Source organism: Mytilus edulis, chromosome 9, assembly GCF_963676685.1.
Source record: "Mytilus edulis chromosome 9, xbMytEdul2.2, whole genome shotgun sequence".
In the NCBI taxonomy this organism is placed as follows: Eukaryota; Metazoa; Mollusca; class Bivalvia; order Mytilida; family Mytilidae; genus Mytilus; species Mytilus edulis.
This window is the reverse complement of record NC_092352.1, coordinates 27,986,648-28,005,956: the sequence shown is the minus strand read 5'-3', so window position 1 is coordinate 28,005,956 and position 19,309 is coordinate 27,986,648. Positions and strand designations below refer to the sequence as shown.

The following is a 19,309-nucleotide window of genomic DNA, read 5'->3' as shown; positions in this document are numbered from 1 at the left end:
ATCCCTTCTGTATGAGTTTGATTATCATGCTATTTTAAATATACAAGAAGAACATAACCCGTAGCATGCCAACACCTTGTTTTAGAATAAATGTGTTATTATTTACGATGCAAAGACCATATAAGTGAATCAATATTAAAGCCAAAATATGCTATCGTTAATGACCTGGCAACAGTATCGTAATTATATCCATTCTTAGTACGTCTTTTTAAAGGTTTTGTGAGGTCAACGCCAACATTTTTGTGCATTGTAAAGACTATTACCATTAAATATTGGATATGAAATACCTGAACGTATTAGATGTCTGTGGGTTGATTTATATTACAAATGATGTTCCTGTGCCGAAGATAAAATTTTGTTAATGTTTTGACTAGTTTGTGATATCGAAAACCCTGGTATAATTTTTTTCTCTCAGTAAAACATTAATTTCTTTTGCTAAAATCTAATACGTTGTTACACACACGAGTAAACCTATATAAAAACCATACGATGGTGAGTCACCATCTAATAGGAAATGAATCATTATCTCTATCATCATTAATTTTGGTATTATGCTTCCCGTTAATGATATATATATCAAATTCCAGGAAAGGGCAGTATAATATTCATTGTTAGTATTAGCTTTATTTAAGGTTAGTTTAACCGGATAAATCTCTTTAGTTTAAATATTGAAGTCGTCATTACTAAGAGCCAATATATCATCCAAATATCTTAAATTATTATTAAATTGATTTTAGTCATAAATTGTATCTCATAACAATACAGAGACAGGTCCGCAATAAATGGTGTACAATAAGTCCATATTTGAATTCCGATAACTTGACGATATACGGAATCTTTAAAGGGAACAAAAATATTATCCAGTAAAGTTCAAGGGTACTTTTTGAATGTATTATCAACGCATGTCCAATTGACGTACTAGTAGTTCTTTTGTTTGTTGTAGAATATGCATTTTATGAAACTAATTTTTATAATACAACTTCAAGTGTTACTAATTTGTCACGGATGCAACCTACTCCATCTTCCGGGTTGCTACAATAATGTGGGAGAAGATTTTGGTTTTGTTGTAAAGCTGCCAATACTAGCTGTTCTTTCGTCATCTCCTTTACAATACAAAGTTATACCATCTACTCAAATTCTAAGAAGAACTCAATTTATGTATTCATGTAGCACCTGTGGCATCCGGTATGTTGGAGAAAGAAAGGACACATTTGATATTCAGCTTTATAACCATCGATTATTTTACAAAACCAACAATAAGTCTCCTCTCACAAGACATTATCGATCTAAGAATCAACCTTTTGATGTTACTTTCCAAATCACAGAAGGCAACACCGCATGGGACATCACGACTAAAAGGGGGGAAACATGTTCAAGAATATTGGACATTTCCAAGCGGGATAACCCTAGTTTTTAATAACATTTTTTTAAAAATTAAAACTCTGATAGTTTTAAATTGCCCACCGAGATATAATTCATTATGACACATGATATCTCGTATGTGTATTTTAATTAAGTATTCATAATTTTGGTAAATTGACATAATATTGGTTTTGAATGTATCTGTGTTATTCTATAATATTTGTTAATTTTTTTATCTGTCGAATTATATCATGGCCATGCACGGTATATCAAATTCATAAACACAATACGTCATTTTTTTACATTTTTCTATATTAAATCTCTTAAAATTCGATAGAACTTTCAACAACTCTTACAACTTTTTATTTCTAAATAATGAAAGTGGGCAAAGAAAAAACTTTTATAAAGTCGACCTTTCTATTATGTCGATCCATTTGTATACTGTACATAAGACATCTGACGAACGGAGGTTTTGAGTATGCATTTCAAAATGCAGTTGACAACAGAAAATATTGATTTAAAAAAGAAATTTCTTGATAATTAGAATGTTTCATCATTTTTTAATCTAATCTGCTATGGAAAAATTAACTGCGACGAAAAATTGAATTTTTATATTTTTTCTAAAGTCAAAGGTTCAATAACCACAATAGAAAGATACGGGGAAAAGAAAAACCTATGAATGCTATTTTCAAATGGCCATTGTCAACAGTAAACGCTGGCTTAATTTTTTTTTTGAAGAATCATATTTGAATTTTTTTTTATCACATTTAAGGTAAAAAAGATATATTACAAATTATAACATGGTATAAGTGTTGTCCGTTAAAAACAATGATAACTATTTATACGATTTATCAATGACATATCACGTGTTCTGATTATTGTAAAAAAATAGTTTCCTTCATTCTTGTGTATGGAGAACTTTTGGGTCCACCAGCTCCATACTTGAGAACATAATTGGCTAATAATGAAAAAGACGAGAAAAAATTTACAGGAAAGATAAAAAATTATCAATTATACAGCATCGTTGTTTTAAAAAAAATAATTTTACAATATTTTTAATTTTGAAATAAATAATCTTAATTTTCATCTAAACTTTGAATTATTTACAAAGCACCAAAATTCATGTTCAATGAGCAAAACGTTCCTTATCCACACCCGATTTCACCTGAAGAGGTGCACGCTCGATGTAGCTAGTATGTCTTGCGAAATATTGAATTTAATCTTTTGACGCAATGTTTGATGGACTCAAATAGATTTGTTTGTCATGTTTGTATGTTAATATACAGTTTATTGCGAAAAAAAAAGGTGTATCTATCTTCAAAATGGGGTGCTGAAATTACATTGTAATCAATTTATAATTGTGATTGTTTTAATCTTGCTACCAATTTCTTTTCATGCCGGGGACCTGTGTACCTTACCATATGGTATGTATTTCGTTAACTGTCTAATTCCGTTTAGTTAGTGACTTTCCCCGAGGGTATTACAAGCCCAGTAGTCAGCACTTTTTCTGCTGACATGAATTGTCATTGATATGGTTATACATGTATTTATAAATTTACTGTTTACAAATTTTTGAATTTTTAAAAAAACTAAGGCTTTCCTACCTCAGGCATAGATTACCTTAACTGTATTTGGTAAACCTTTTAGGAATTTCGGTCCTCAATGCTCTTCAACTTTCGTACTTTATTTGGCCTTTTTAACTTTTTTGATTCGAGCGTCGCTGATGAGTCTTTTGTAGACGAAACGCGCGTCTGGCGTATATACTAAATTTAGTCCTGGTATCTATGATGAGTTTATTTACAACCACTGGGTCGATGACACTGCTGGTGGAGATTTATTTCCCCGAGGGTATCACAAGCCCAGTAGTCAGCACTTTTTGTGCTAACATGAATTGTCATTGATATGGTTATATTTATAAATTTACTGTTTACAAATTTTTGAATTTTTTGAAAAAAACTAAGGCTTTTCTACCTCAGGCATAGATTACCTTAGCTGTATTTGGCAAAACTTTTAGGAATTTTTGTCCCCAATGCTCTTCAACTTCGTACTTTATTTGGCCTTTTTAACTTTTTTTGATTCGAGCGTCACTGATGAGTCTTTTGTAGACGAAACGCGCTTCTGGCGTATATACTAAATTTAGTCCTGGTATCTATGATGAGTTTATTCACGACCTAAGGTCTCTGGTGGATAGTTGTGGAGTATATTTACATTTACTTATCTTTACGTCATTCTGCCATGTTTCTGTTTGAATGAAAACGTAAGACAATTTCGCAGTGACAAACACATAGTTTATTCAGAAAGACAGGTGCATAACTAAACATGATGTTTGAAATTCTGTTATATTCCGAATTTTAAAAGTGAAATAGACGAAATGTTGAGAGCGATCATAAACATCCTTTCATACACGAAACGCCGAATAATGCTGCTATTTTTTTTTTTTTTTTTTTTTTTATCTCAAATAAATATTTTATTCTTGCTGAAACGTTCCAGATCTGAATAAAATTAGATGAACAAACCCTTAAAATCATTATATTTGTCATTAGAACAAAGGTATATTACTAACCTGCCTCTGATGTATCTATATTTATGACCAGAAGTATCCCTAAAATGAAGAAAGTTACCATTTTTCTAATATCCATTTCCATGTCGTAATTAGGATTAGGTGTTACTTAATAAACTCATACTTCTCATATATCTTAAAACAAATCTTTCTGCTGCTTAATCTTTTACAAATTAAATCACTAATAACAATATATAATGACACTGTATTAATGATTCGTCACTATATCGATACTTATTAACAAATTTGAACTTCAATGAATTAGTTCGTGTTATTTAAATCGCTATCACAATCGTTCATCTTTTTAGTATATATGTAAATGATGATTTAATTGTTGTTTTTTTATTGCCATTTTGTAGTACATGTATTGAACGGTGAAGCAATGTCAGGATGCCTCAGTAAATGTGACATGTATTTATACTTGTACCTATTGGAATTGTCTCGGTGAAGCAATGTCAGGATGCCTCAGTAAATGTGACATGTATTTATACTTGTACCTATTGGAGATGCCTTCACCATTGTTTTTCATACGACCCTTTAATTACGTACAAAATCTTTTATAATTTTTCTTTATAAAGTCAAAATTACCACTACATGCACTGAACAGAAACAAATATTTATATTGATCATAACGAATAATAAAAAAACCAAGGAAATATAAAGTTTGAAAGATATCTAGGGAAACAAAAAGATAAAATAAGTAAAATAACAAAAATACCGAATATTGAGTAAAATTAAAAACGTAAAGTTCGTAATGAAATGGCAAAATCAAAATCTACAAACACATCAATCGAATGGATAACAACCGTCATATTCCTGTCTTATGTAAAAATGGTGGATTAAACCTGGTTTTATAGCTAGCTAAATCTCTCACCTTTAGTTTGTTACCCCGATTTTGTCTTTTGTCCATGGATTAATGAGTTTTGAACAGCGGTATACTACTGTTGCCTTTATTTTTTACGACAGTCGCATTAAATTTCATTATAGTGACAACGATGTGTGAACATAACAAACAGACATGTAAAATAGGGAAACATGTCAAATATTTGGGTACAGCAGTTAACATTGTGTTATAATCTAAATCACTATGAAGACGACACGTTATAAATTTAATGCGTCAGAAGTGCTTTTTGGATTCACCAGGAACGCTAATGATGTATAATATGAACCCTAAATAAAGGCAACAGTAGTATACCGCTGTTCGAAATTCATAAATCGATTGAGAAAAAAACAAATCCGGGTTACAAACTAAAACTGAGGGAAACGCATTAAATATAAGAGAACTACGACACACCAGAAACACAACATTAAAATGTAACACACACAGAAACGAACTATAAAATAACAATGGCCATTTTCCTGACTTGGTACAGGACATTGTAAGATTTAAAAAAAACCAATGGTAGGTTTAACCTGGTTTTGTGGCATTCCAAACCTCCCGCTTTAAAATGACAATGTTAAATATAACATTAAAATGACAACATTACATGATAGGACTACACTATAAATAAATGGGAGTAGAACAGTTGAAGAGGCTAAATGGCCAACAAGTACCTGAAATGTTCTGCCTTGTTGATGGTACTCAGTGACAGGTATTTAATGAAAGGACAACTTTAACATACTTATATAATTTGATAATGGTTATGAACCGCCCTATATATATATGTATGACAACACGCCTCTAGGAAATGGCATTCACATATGGCCATACTAATCTTTAAATATCTTTGAAGAGTCATCTTAAAATGTAACTTATTTACCACCATTCTGACACTTTACAGAATATCACTGATATATCACCAAGCACTTCTGATAAATTTCAATGATATAAGGCAAATAATACGTGTCTGAAAAGTATGAAATACGGAAGCGATTGATTTCGAATGTTTTTTTAGTAGTAACATAAAGTTCAGTTAAAGACAATAACAATCAAAACAAAGGAGTAAACAAAAACTCATAAAACCAAAAGACATTTACATCCACAGTTATAAATAATAAATAAGAAACAACACGAACTCCACTAAAAACCGGGAGTGAAATCAATTGCTCCGGAAGAGTAAGCATTTCCCGCACTGTATACGGCACCCGTCATGCTATTTCTTTGTTCAGTTTGGTAATGATGGAAGGTTATTATGACTGAGGAAGAATATTAGATATGATTTCTGGCACACTTCTGTCATAATGGCCAATCAGCTCATGATGGCGACCGTAAAATTTCTTGAGTGATGATCTTAATTTGATTGATTCATATCCCTGTCTTAGCAACTTTGAGAAAGCAGTATTCCTCGTTCAACAAAATCAACGTACTTTGAGCTAGCTCTAGAGTAACGTATCTATTGAGACATATATACTCCATATGCTGGTGCCACTGGGATGTTGCTACACAGAAATGGAAAGTTGACTATAGGAAAATTAAAATCATCGCGTTTGTCATATATTTTGGTATTAAACATTCATTTATTTCCAGGTAAACGATAACTTTTGGAAGAAAATACTGTTTTTATTTTGATATCCATGATAAGTGACTACTGAGTATGTACTTATTTATCCCGTCATTGTGTTACTGTTCTATGATAAATATTGTATTCTTGTCTTTTTTTTTTTGCTAAAGTGCTTTGTTTATCTGCTTTTGTGTTTCTTTGATACGTATAACGTGGCCCTGTACTTATACATCCCGTCATTGTGTTATTTTGAGTTATTGTACATTTTTGTATTCTAATCTTTCAGTTTGCTAATGTGATTTTCTATATGTCTTTTTGAGCTTTTTTGTTACACATTTTTTTGTGTTTATAGCACAATGTTGATGGGTTTGAGCTTTTGATTTTGCCATTTTATTAAGGTCATTCTGTTTTGAATTTTACTCGGAGTTCAGTATTTTAGTGTTTTTACTTTTTATACTATTTTGAGCTACACTTGTCCATGAGTTGCAATACAAGTGACCATTAAAAAGTTGCAAGTTTAAAATTGATATTGATATCTGATATACTGTAGATTTTTGTTCACTTGCAATTCATTTCAATATCAATATTAATGAAATTTCTGGTACACACACTATACTCTAAGAATAGAGAATTGTTCATTATATTGACAAAAATTCTGTCCGCAGTGAAAGAGAGTCTTCAGAAATAACGTGAAACTGTTTACTCTTGAGTGGTATTGACCATATGTGGATTCTTAAAAATTCCAAAGAACTGGATAACAAAAACAAGAAAATCAAAGAAGCCAGACTATTTAATTTCACTTTCAGATATATATTGATGATGTTCTTTCCGTTAATAATCCGAACTTTTCTGATTTGGTTCCATTAATATATCCCACAGAACTAACCACTGACACGGCTTCCTCTCCCTCATTTTTTGATGTGAAACCTTGCCATGCAGTCACAGGACTTTAAATATTTGGGTTGATTTTAAGTACAGATATATGAAAGCAATGCATGTGGTTGTTAAATTATATATATCCTTTTTTTTGTGTTTCTTTTTAAATATTTGTTTGTTTTTGTTCTGATTGAGATTGTGATACGATGATGATTGCTGTGTCCTTATTTTGACAATTTTATCTATTATGTCTGTTTTGTTAACGCTTCGTCGGTTGTAAATCTGATGGAATTTGATGCGACTGTCATACAAGTGAGAGGTTTATCGCTATAAATATAAAATAGAAGATGTGGTATGACTGCCAATGATACAACTCTCCACAAGAGAGCAAAATTACACAGAAATTTACAACTATAGGTCACCGTACGACCTTCAACAATGAACAAAGTCCATACCGCATAGTCAGCTATAACAGTCCCCCAAATGACAATGTAAAACAATTCAAACGAGAAAACTAACGGCCTTATTCATGTACAAAATATGAACGGAAAAAAAAATATGTAACACATTTACAACCACTGAATTACAGGCTCTTGACTTGGGACAGGCACATACATAAATAATGTTCCGGGGATATGCATGTTAGCGGGATCACAAACCTCCCTCGAAACTGGGACAGTGGTGTAACAATACAGCATAAGAACGAACTATAAAAATCAGTTGAAAAAGGCTTAACTAATCAGATGGACAAAAATACGAGTGGACGTGGCCAATAACAAAAAGACACCAGTTACAGATCTTAGCGTACTCGCAGTTAACTGACAGATAGTTCAAAGCCACGAACAACTAATAAAAAAATCTTGCATCTAAGACTTAATTAGCATTCCGTACACAACCAACATCCAATGGGTTTAATGTAAAGACATCATAAACAGTCAGAGAAAAATATGACCATTTTGTACATTTAAAAATGACTGTACCAAGTCAGGAATATGACTGTCCATTCGTTTGATGTGTTTTATCATTTCAATTTGCCATTTGACTTTCCGCTTTGAATTTTCCTCGGAGTATTTTTGTGATTTTACTTTTTTCTATTTATCAATTTATGAATTAATAACTTTTTGATGAGGGAATGGTACGATTAAGAATAGAAGTCGATTATTCTGTTAGATGATTGAATGAAGCGATCCGATTTGTCTGTTTCATCTCACTAGCGACATGACTTCGTGTAGTATTTAGATCTTTGTTAATAGCACGATAGTCGTCTTATATGTAGATTTACCGATTGTGTTCTACTCCAGATTGTGTAATTTTGACTGGGGAAGGATTCTCGAAGCGCAGATGCATACGACGCAGGAAATGCTGAACCTAAGAACGCACCCATTTGCGTTCATCTAAGAGATCCTACGCTTCTTCCATTTTTGTTTGCTACCATAACTTGTATTTTCTGGATAAATTTAGGGGATGTGAACAGCGAAAAACGAATAAGAAAATGAAATTTATAATGGTAAAAGCAACGGAATGCTCGGAAAATAACGCATCTTGCAACCACTAGCAATGACGATTTCCGTGTCAAAAAGACAACTGGAACTTCTCATCTTGCAAAAATACACACATAATGTCCCTTCTATAAACTGAAATGTGAAAAACACTTCAATAATTTCTGGACCTATGGGCGGTACGAATGTGAAAATACGGATTCAAACAGAAAAAAGAGATATAAAACAATCTTGTTTGAATTGTTTCACACTAGTCATTTTGGGCCTTTCATAGATTGCTTTTCGGTATGAGCCACGGCTCCGTGTTGAAGACCGTACATTGAAGTTTAATGGTTTTCTTTTACAATTTGTTACTTGGATTGAGAGTTGTCTCATTTGCACTCATATCACATCTTCTTATATCTATCAAAACAATCTAAATTTTCAGATAAACCCACTTGGAAGGCTATATTATTCTTCACCTATCTAAAAATATATTTGTTGTACACAAACTCTAATATTTGAAAAAAATCACCATGACCAAAATACGAAACTTAACTTCTTCTAACTGAGCATTGTTGACTTATGGGCAAGCTGAAGCCCGTCTCCGTGTGCGGGATTTTCTCGCAACACTTAATACCCAGTGGTGGTTTTCGGCTGTTATCTGCTGTTTGGTCGGGTTGTTGCCACTTTGACATATTTCCTATTTCCAATCTCATTTTGTTGTTTGTCTGTTTGTCATTTTTTTGTGTGCATTGTCATGAATTTCCTCCTGCTTTGACTCCTAAAAATTTGATCAATAATAAAAAATTCAATATTTCTTATACACAAATGAGTTTTTTTAACGTGTTATGTATGTGTATACTTGTGTACAGAGAATTAGGTATAATGAACTATGTATGTATATTTCTTTCTATCTTGTTCACCATTGTAAATTATTACTTGTATTATTTGTCTGCCTCTTGTTACAGTGTAAACTGTCTAGAGTGTTAATAAAAGTTGAAGTTGAAGTTGAATTAGAATACTTAGCATGCTTAGTACAGTAAACTTGTTAAAAGAAGATACAAAAGAGGTGGCAGATACCGACGGAGGAGTAAAAAAATTATCTGTCGAAGATAAACACAAGATCATTGCATTAAAACAATGTGGCCTACCCCCGGTTGTGGTCTAAAGTATCGCAAAACAGGAGGTAGCCTTCTGACTGATTCAATATCGCACACACGTCAAAACTGAATGTTGTTTGATTGCAGCTGTAAAGTATTGGAGATTGTGTAATGAAGAATTTCATTTAGAATGTTGAAAAATATTAAATAACGGCAAACAAAAAGTATGAATTTAACAGATAAGAAAGGTATCTTAAAAATAATCACTGCCAAGCCTCTTAACAAACATGAAGTATATGTGTTAATTAGTTTCTGGGAAAATGTTGACGAAATTAGAATGAAATTCAAAACAGTGTGGCTGTGGCCATTGATTGACACATTAAATTCATCCATTGACTGGGACAATTTATGTGAACGTTTGTCTGTAACGACCACTGTTCACGACGTACATACGATAGACGTTTAAACTGTGGGGTCACCAAAGGTTTCTTAACGCCTTTAATTATAAAATAATTCGAAAAATTAATCAGGAATAACCTTTATGTTTTGATTTATATAATTGATATAAATCAAAACATCGTGCTATTTCTGATTAATTTTTCGAATTACTTTATTAAGATGTTGAGAACCTTTGGTGACCCCATAGTTTAAGTGTCTTTAAAAAGTACATAGTGAGCAGTGGTCGTTACATACAAACGTTCACCTAAATTGTCCCAGTCAATGGATGAATTTAATGTGTCAATCAATGGCCACAGCCACACTGATTTGAAATTCATTCTATTTGTTGTACGAACAGACAGACACGGTGATTCCAATATAGTTACACCCCTGGATTGAGGTATAATAAGACAATACGACAGACAACAACAATCTAAAAACATTAAACAAAAACAAAAAAGTTTGGCGACACCAACCATAGCCAGATAGCCAACATGAATTCAGGTCCTGCGTAAAAACTAGCAGTTCCGACTCCACTTTTAAATTGTTTTGCATAGTCTCTATGTCATGTTACACTCATTAAAGATACCAGGCGTACTATTTAGTGCACATGAAGAGTTTATTCTACAAAAATCAAGTGTTCGAATCAAAAGCAAAATCGATAACCTATTCGACGAATAAAGAATACCAAAAGTTCCGACAAAACTAGTTTCATGTCTGACGAGGTCATCAATTGCCTTGTAGCAGAAAACCTCAACAATCAGAGGTTGTCCAAAGACATAAGTCCGCAAACCACTACACAGAAAACAAAGTTAACAAAAAGGAGCATAACTGAAACCAACTGAGAACAGGTCAATATTTACTATCATCACCAAAATCAGAAACACTTGTATATGTAAGTTTTAAGCCGATTGGCCCGAAAGTCATCATATGAGCGAAATTCAAAGATCAATTGTAAAAAAGAAGAAAGATAAGAGTTCTTAAGATTATTTGTTGTTTCAGGCCTTTAAAAAAATCATCCACCTTTTAACTGTTATCTTTCATACTAGAGCAGATCAGTTCATTTTATTAAGACACTATCAAGGGTTCTAGGCTCTTTGTATACAGCTGCCAATACTGCAAGTTGTATTATATCTAATATACATGTATGATAGATTTTAAAATTTCTGTATAATAAGTGTTTTTTTTTTTGGTTCTTTTTCTTTCGGTACTATTGATTTAGGAATCAGTCTGTTCACATCCATGGATCAATCTTTATAAAATTGATAACTTGACAGTCAACAACCTTGATAGATTGAAGTTTTTTCATCCGTTTTGGTTTATAATAACTACATTTCGTTAACATGAATTTTAAAATAATACATAACAAGCGTTATAAAATTGAACATTTACAGTACATATCCTTTATTAAAACAAATTTATGCTAAAAAAGCAATCGTCATATAAATAAAGTGCAAAAATACAAATAGAAAATGAATATCTCACTTACACAAACGACCTTCAAAAACGCATAGTGATCTGTAGCTAGTAAGCTATCATTGGATAATACAAATTGAAAATGGAATGGCAAACTGGTATTACTAATTATGTCAGGTACTTGTTATTTCTTTTTGTTAACCAATTCGTGTTGTAATCTGAGATAAGCTAAAGTTTAATAAATAAACAACTTGAAATTAAATTAGGAAAAATACTGCAGCTAATCACATGCAATTAATAAATTCTCTCAAATTAGTGTTCATAGCATTTGGTCGCGGGAGGAACAACGTATACGGTATTTCCTCATAGCTACCCGAGGAAATAGTAATACATTGCTTTCGTGAAATCATACACAATGACATAAAAACAGTTGTTATTATAATTGTTCTTGAATATCAGCTGAAATGACAAAGGAATTGTGAATAGTATTTAAGAATACTGAATTACTGCTTTGTAGGACACGTATGCATACTAAATTGCAAATCGGTGCGAACATATCTAGATATACTGGATTGGAAAGCGGTGCAAAAATATCTAGATACAAAACATATTCAACTATCAATTCTTATTTGAAACTGGTGCTGAAGAAGCATAAGCGAAAGGCAGTTTAGCATTACACCGACGCGTTTCCGTTTATGGACAAAATGCATGTGTTACTGAAATAGATATATGATACTAGAGGATTTTATACGTCAGTCGATATACTTTTGTTATATGTTATCGACGTAGTTAGGATGACACACAGATGGGAGGTTAAAGGAAAGGATTATTAAGTCAGATTTAAGTGCCAGTCTTTGTAAGAATCAGGCAGTTTAGAAAAATGTCAAAACATGGTCGAAAAAAAACCACCCACCTGACCATCCTATTTTGAAGTTACCCTCTGCCTGATTAGGAAATAGTAGGTCTTTTGTTTCTACGTGTCTGTAAAGACCATAAATCTCTAATTAATTTTTTGTTAGAATAATAGCACTTCTAGTGCATTTCAACTAAATTATATCTTGAATTATCATAACAAGAAAAGGAAACCAATGTTATATTCGTGCACCATTTTACATTTTGAACATACATTAATGTAAACTTGAGTGGGTTGTCTTTGTATTAAGTTTTCACCACTGCCGAATTCTAAGCCACATTTGCACTTAATTTAAAAGACCAAATACCTGACTTTACATCAGCAAAACATCACAAATAATATCCCATTCTGGTTGACACATTTTTTCAAAAACCTTATTTGGTGGATTTTACAAATGTACTATTAAAGTCTAAGGTAGGAAAACTGAAGAGGTCGTTTATTTCCTGAAAATCCTTAAAACATTGAACAAAGAATAAAGAATATGCGTTTCAGACCTTATCGAAAAGTACAGAATTTGTTCATAAACTTAAAAATACAATAGTGCAAAATTATTTGAAAAAGTTAAAAAAAAACTTTGTATCAAGACCTATGTTTTTGTACATAAAATAAAGTCTTTAATTTCGATCTTTCTTGCGAAAATATGTAGAAAATAATATCGAGGAGTAAATAAATAAATATTGAATTGAATATTAATAAAAATCTTGGTGATTATGCTTATATACCCCACGCCTCAGATTACCACTATACAATAATATCACCAGGTTCATTAGTTCAAAAACTGTTTACCCCTTCTGAAGCCGAATGATAAAAAAAAATGTGGACATGGGCATTTATTATAAAGGAGATGTGATATGATTGCAAATGAGACAACTGTCCACAAGAGACCAACTAACACAGACATTAACAACTATAGGTCACCGTACGGCCTTCAACAATTAGCAAAACCCGTACCGCATGTGGATATGGGCATTTATTATAAAGGAGATGTGATATGATTGCAAATGAGACAACTGTTCACAAGAGACCAAAATAACACTAAAATTAACAACTATAGGTCACCGTACAGCCTTCAACAATGAGCAAACCCCATACAGCGTAGTCAGCATTAAAAGGCTCATTTACATATATTGACCATACTTTTGTAAGTGGTTTTGGTGACAATATTAAAGTAGAAAAAGAAGTTTACAGGATCATAATTTCTAGAAAAAAACCATTGAATCATAATTGTCTGTTCATATGCACGTCTTCATAATATGTCCTAATTATCTACAAAGTTCAAGACTGACTGACTGACGGACGGATGGTTCAAAACATTATATTCTACTACATTATTTGCGTGGGGAAAAATTATTATAACGTTTCTTAAACCCTATTTTTGCTATTTCGATACAATGAGTGACCATATTGAACGCCTCATTCAAACTACAATATGATTTATTTATTCTTTTTTTGAAGCAGTACTTCATTACTTTTAAAAAAAATTCTATGGTGTATATTAAAATTAATAGTCAGGGAGGTTTAATAATCTAATGCTTTCATTTCCCTATTTGAATAGTAATATATAGTTTATATACTAATTCTACTTCTGTAGTTTTAGAAATATCAAATCATTGTAAGTGACATCGTTCTTTACGTGTACTGATGAAATGCTTGTAAATTAGATAAAAAGTATTTTAATTAGTACAATAGTAAATCAAATTTCAAAACTTTTAGTTTAATGTGAAGCAAATACAGCTTTATCAAGTCTTTCAGTTAATTTCCTATGATACCTGGCGTTAAATGCAGTACTCCTCAGATTCTTTGCTAACAGTGAGTTGATAATTTGCACCGGAGCTGATATTTCTATGTGCAAAGAATAACTATGTTGCTTAAATTAACTGCAAGTACAATGTGTGACAGGGACCAAGTCCCGAAAAAAAAATTGTTCGTCATAACATTTAAACTCATAGTAAGACTTTCAATAAGTTGTTCAAACATTAACCACTAAAAAATCATCAATTATACATATTGTAGAAGTTTTTTTGAAAGAAATGAATTTGTTTATGTTTTTTTTATTGTAAGAAATACTTAGAGTATTGATTCTTTTAGGTATTTGAAGTCAAGGAAACATAAATATGTTCAGAATTGATTTCAGTGATGAAGACTAAAAAACGAATCAAAGGCACAGGCACGAAAAATTAAAAGGTTTTACAACATTATAAACAGTAGATTAAAAGTATACACTCTGTAACATAATAAAATTATAAATGTAATCTACAATTATTGACAATACTGATCCGTTTAGTTTCGAACATACTATCTGTAAAAATCCATTTGTACTTGTCTAGGTGTGCAGGTGTTTCGATCATACTCATTCGTGACCGACTTTTGAATGACGAAGTCGTTTAGATGTTTTAACTTTCCTTTTTCTTTTTGTTGATTTACCTGAAAAAAAAAAAAAAATGAAGACACATAAAAAACCTTATCCATCGATTCAGTTTTTTGATTAAGTCATAACGATTTTTTTGGGGTATGTTGCCGCATGTGCGCTTATTTAATGTTATTTAATTTACTGATTCATCTATTTCTTTACAGGTCTAGTTAAATTTATTTTCGGTAGTGATAGCCCTTTGTAAAGTAATTGTTTGCATCTGAGCGTCGTTGGACATTTCTTTCTTCCGAAAATGTTATAAACTTTTCATTTCCTACTCAAGTAACATAAAAAAAAGTATTTTTGAAGATGTCTTCTTATACAAATTTTATTAACTCCTTTTTTTCAATTAAAATAACAGAAAAATAAGTACATGATGACCTTGATCCGTGTGACTTCGAGTAACACATTTATGTCCTGTCTATGATTTTTATAGATTATTGTTGGTTATCTGAACGAAATTGATTTACCCGTCAGAAAAGCAATCGCGTTGAGATGACCAATGATAATCTGGTTTTCACTATTTTACCTATGACGACGTTGTTAATTTCACGGACAACGGGCACGTGTTTCCTTAGTTTCTAGCAACTATTTGTCATATCACTCGACTCCGCTGCGAAAGGAAATTATCAGTCAGCAAGATCAAAGGAAAATTTTGTAAAATAACGATAATAGAGGGTATACTATTTTCGATTGCATTTTATATGTGTCCATCTGTCTGTTAGTCGTCTAGTCCTTTTTCTTACTTAATATTTCCATCATCGGGTTAAACTATTTGGACTAGGTACTAGAAGCTGACCATGACGGCGTGAGCACACCACTTTGAAACGAAGTATAAATGTCGATTATGATGTAAAATTTGATAATTATATCACCCCTTCGTAAAAATTTTCTTATGCTATCACGAGTTGGTCGACCGTTTTGGAATATCGTTTCACAGATACTATCGAATATGTTCCTTATAACGTTACTACAATCCGGTTCCCTTCTCAAGAATGTGACCCACCGCATTAGACTATTTACCGGTTTTGTAACATGAGGAACGCGACAGTTGCCACATGTGAAATAGGATATGCTTACCCTTCCGGAGCACCTGATATCATCCCCTGTTCTTTGTGGGGTTCATAATGCTTAGTCTTTAGTTTTCTATATTGCGTCTTGTGTACTATTATTTGTCTGTTTGTTGTTGTTTTTTTAGCCATGACCTTGTCAGTTTATTAATTCAATCAATAAGTTTAAATGTCCCTCTGGTATCTTTCGCCCTCTTTTATATGCAAAACTATGATTATATGACAATAACGATTTAACACCGATATCTCGGTTCATGGAAGATGAACATAAAACATAGAAAATTTCGAACGGGGAGCAGTGAGATTTGGACACATATTTTTGTTTCTTATAAAATGGAAATAGGGTACTAAGGGGTAAATAAAACACAATTCCAAGTAACATAGACGCAAACGATTACAATTGCCAAAAAAAAAAAAAAAAAAAGAAACAACAGCGCATTAAATACTGCAAAGAAACACACTTAAAAGTCCTCGGGTGAATTTATTGGACCAAAAGGTAAGTAAGTTATGTCCCATTTGTGTACAAAATGTAACCCGTTAGTCGAATTTTAAGGTTCTTCTGCAAGAAAATAAAGATGTGAAAGCCAAAATGTAAATCAAACAAAATTTGATTTTGAATAAACAATGAGAACTAAAGAACTATAGATGTGATGTGACTGGATGAAGTCAGTACAGTTAGAATATGACTAGAGTTTATTTGCTAAAAATGGGTTGTTTGGGTTATGCTCACACATTGATTTTGTCTGGTTTAACTTCATTAATATATTGATCCATATGACCGAAAATTGGGAAACAGTGGTGAAAATTAACTAAGTACATTACAGTTAAGATAAAAAAAACAAGTCAAAGTAAAAGAGGTACGAAAGATACCAGAGGGACAGTCAAATGAGTCTGGTTTTAATAGTTCTGGTACCGAGAATAGAAGTGTTTTTAAACTTAATGCTACAAATGAAATGCTAAATGTAGATTTGTATTATTTCAATTCATGATGCTTTAGGAGAATCAAATTAGAAAATTCTGGATTCAAAAAGAAGATTATATTGTTTCTTTTTTAAAAGATAAAAGTTATTCGTAGATTTAAAAAAAAAACATCATGAAAAGGAAAACATGTTTTACTATTAAAAAAACAATAAATATTATCTATACATACATTTTTCCGTTTTATAAAAAAAAGTTATAGTTTAACGAGCCAAGGTAGTATGCAAAAATTAAGCAGAATCTGAGACATTATGCCATTAACTGTTCTTAGAACTGAAATAATACTATACACAAGACAGAATATTAAGTTATTTTTCCATTTAGCATAGACCTTTTGAGAACGATAACAAGTATATTAATCTTTTGATACAAAACGTTTTAACATTATCAAATCTGAAACAACAACCACAAGTATTTGCATTTATATTCTACATATTCTTACTACAGCGTTTGTGAGTGTATTTCGTATATATTTCAAACAGTATATGTGCAAGTATATAAACGTGTTTATTATCTACTACTAGAAACATGAAAATAATACATTATACTGTACCTTAGTTTTATGAAAATTTAATTGTACTCAGCACAGAAATATATGCTGAATATGGTTAAGTTGTCTGGTCAAAAGGGAGATAACTACTTTTAAAACGTTGTGCCTTGTCATTCTTTATACATTTTAAGTCAACTACTTTCGTTCACGATGACATTTGTGTATTAACAATGTTTCTAACGTATACACTATAATATGCGTCACAAAACGACATACGGTAAATAATCATAATATGATTTTTTCCATCAAACCGAATTTAACGTTACATTAACCTATGAACAGTTTTGATAGATAGTAATGTATTTAGGTATATAAATGAAAATTTTGCAGATATCCAAAATAGTACAGTTACTTATGTAACCTTAATAACTTAAAATTCAACATACCAAAGTATCTTCTTGAAATGCATCAGCAAATGTTTCTCTGACTAAGTTAACAACTTTTGCTGAACTAACTGGGCCATGGCTATCCCCTTTATAGTTGTACCCTAATGAAGCCAAATATTATGGTTACTTTACATCAATAACAGTCGTTTGTATTTCATGTAATTTCATTTGAAAATCTTGTCAACGCATCCTTCTCATTGCATAAAATTGTGAAAAGTGGCGAATAAAGTGTAATTCTACTAAAAAAAATAGACATGAGATGACATTTTTTTTCATTCAGACTACAAAAAATAATGTACGAAAGCAACGTTGTTTTTGTGTAAAAGGTATTCTAGAACGAACCAAAACTTCCTGCTGGAAACATCAATGATCTACATATTAGCAACACGAATGTTATCTACAAAAGATACCAGAGGGACAGTCAAACTCACAAATCGAAAACAAAGCGACAACGCATGGCCAAAAAATGAAAGAAGAATGGTATCAAATTGTTCTGACTATCAACCCTTCAATTCGAATGTTACTATTGGTGTAACCTTTAAAAAACTGTACCCAAACCAACGCAGTTTTACATTAAGGGAAATCATGGATTTCAGATGTCTTTACAACAGACAGAATTTAAAGAAACATATGAGTTTCAATATGGGATTATAGACAAAGGCAACGATAGTTTACCGCTTTTCAATAATCATAAAACGATTAGGTAAAAATGAATCCCGGTTTTAAACTAACGCCATTATACGTAGAAACGAAAGCTTTGATAACTGCAACAAAAGAAATAGCCAACATACAAAGAAACAGACTATTTGATCACTGCAACAAAAGCAAACGCCAACATACATAAAATGGACTATTTGATAACTGCAACAAACACAAACGCCAACATACATAGAAACGGACTATTTGATAACTGCATCTAAAACAAGCGCCAACATAAATAGAAACGGACTCTTTGATAGCTGCAACAAAAACAAACGCCAACATACGTAGAAACGGACTATTTGATGGCTGCAAAAAAAACAAACGTAAACATACATAGAAACGGACTATTTGATAACTGCAACAAAAGCAAACGACAACATAAATAGAAACGGACTCTTTGATAGCTGCAACAAAAACAAACGCCAACATACGTAGAAACGGACTATTTGATAACTGCAAAAAAAACAAAACAAAAAAAAAAAACAACCCGCCAACATACATAGAAACGGACTATTTGATAACTGCAGCAAAAACAAACGCCAACAGACATGGAAACAGACTATTTGATAACAACTGTGGATGTTAATGTTGCTCTGTCTGGTAATTGCGTCTTGGTTACTGTTTAT

At 31.9% G+C, this 19,309-nt stretch overlaps 2 protein-coding genes across 3 annotated transcripts in view; both read right to left on the bottom strand.

The window, feature by feature from the left end:
- LOC139487986 (uncharacterized) overlaps positions 1–4,081 on the bottom strand; it is a 29,043-nt gene extending 24,962 nt beyond the window's left edge. The window contains exon 1 of the mRNA XM_071273279.1: positions 3,926–4,081. Within this exon, the coding sequence (XP_071129380.1) occupies positions 3,926–4,007 (82 nt within the window). The 5' untranslated portion in view covers positions 4,008–4,081. The remainder of the gene's footprint in view (positions 1–3,925) is intronic.
- A 7,564-nt stretch (positions 4,082–11,645) lies between these two features.
- The window catches only part of LOC139487985 (polycystin-1-like), an 84,632-nt gene continuing 76,968 nt past the window's right edge, over positions 11,646–19,309 (bottom strand). Inside the window, exons 26-27 of one of the 2 annotated variants that reach the window (XM_071273277.1) lie at positions 17,982–18,082; positions 11,646–15,011 (exon numbers count right to left, since the gene is read on the bottom strand). In XM_071273277.1, the coding sequence (XP_071129378.1) occupies positions 14,883–15,011; positions 17,982–18,082 (230 nt within the window). In that variant the 3' untranslated portion in view covers positions 11,646–14,882. The remainder of the gene's footprint in view (positions 15,012–17,981; positions 18,083–19,309) is intronic. The other variant, XM_071273278.1, reaches the window with a different exon arrangement.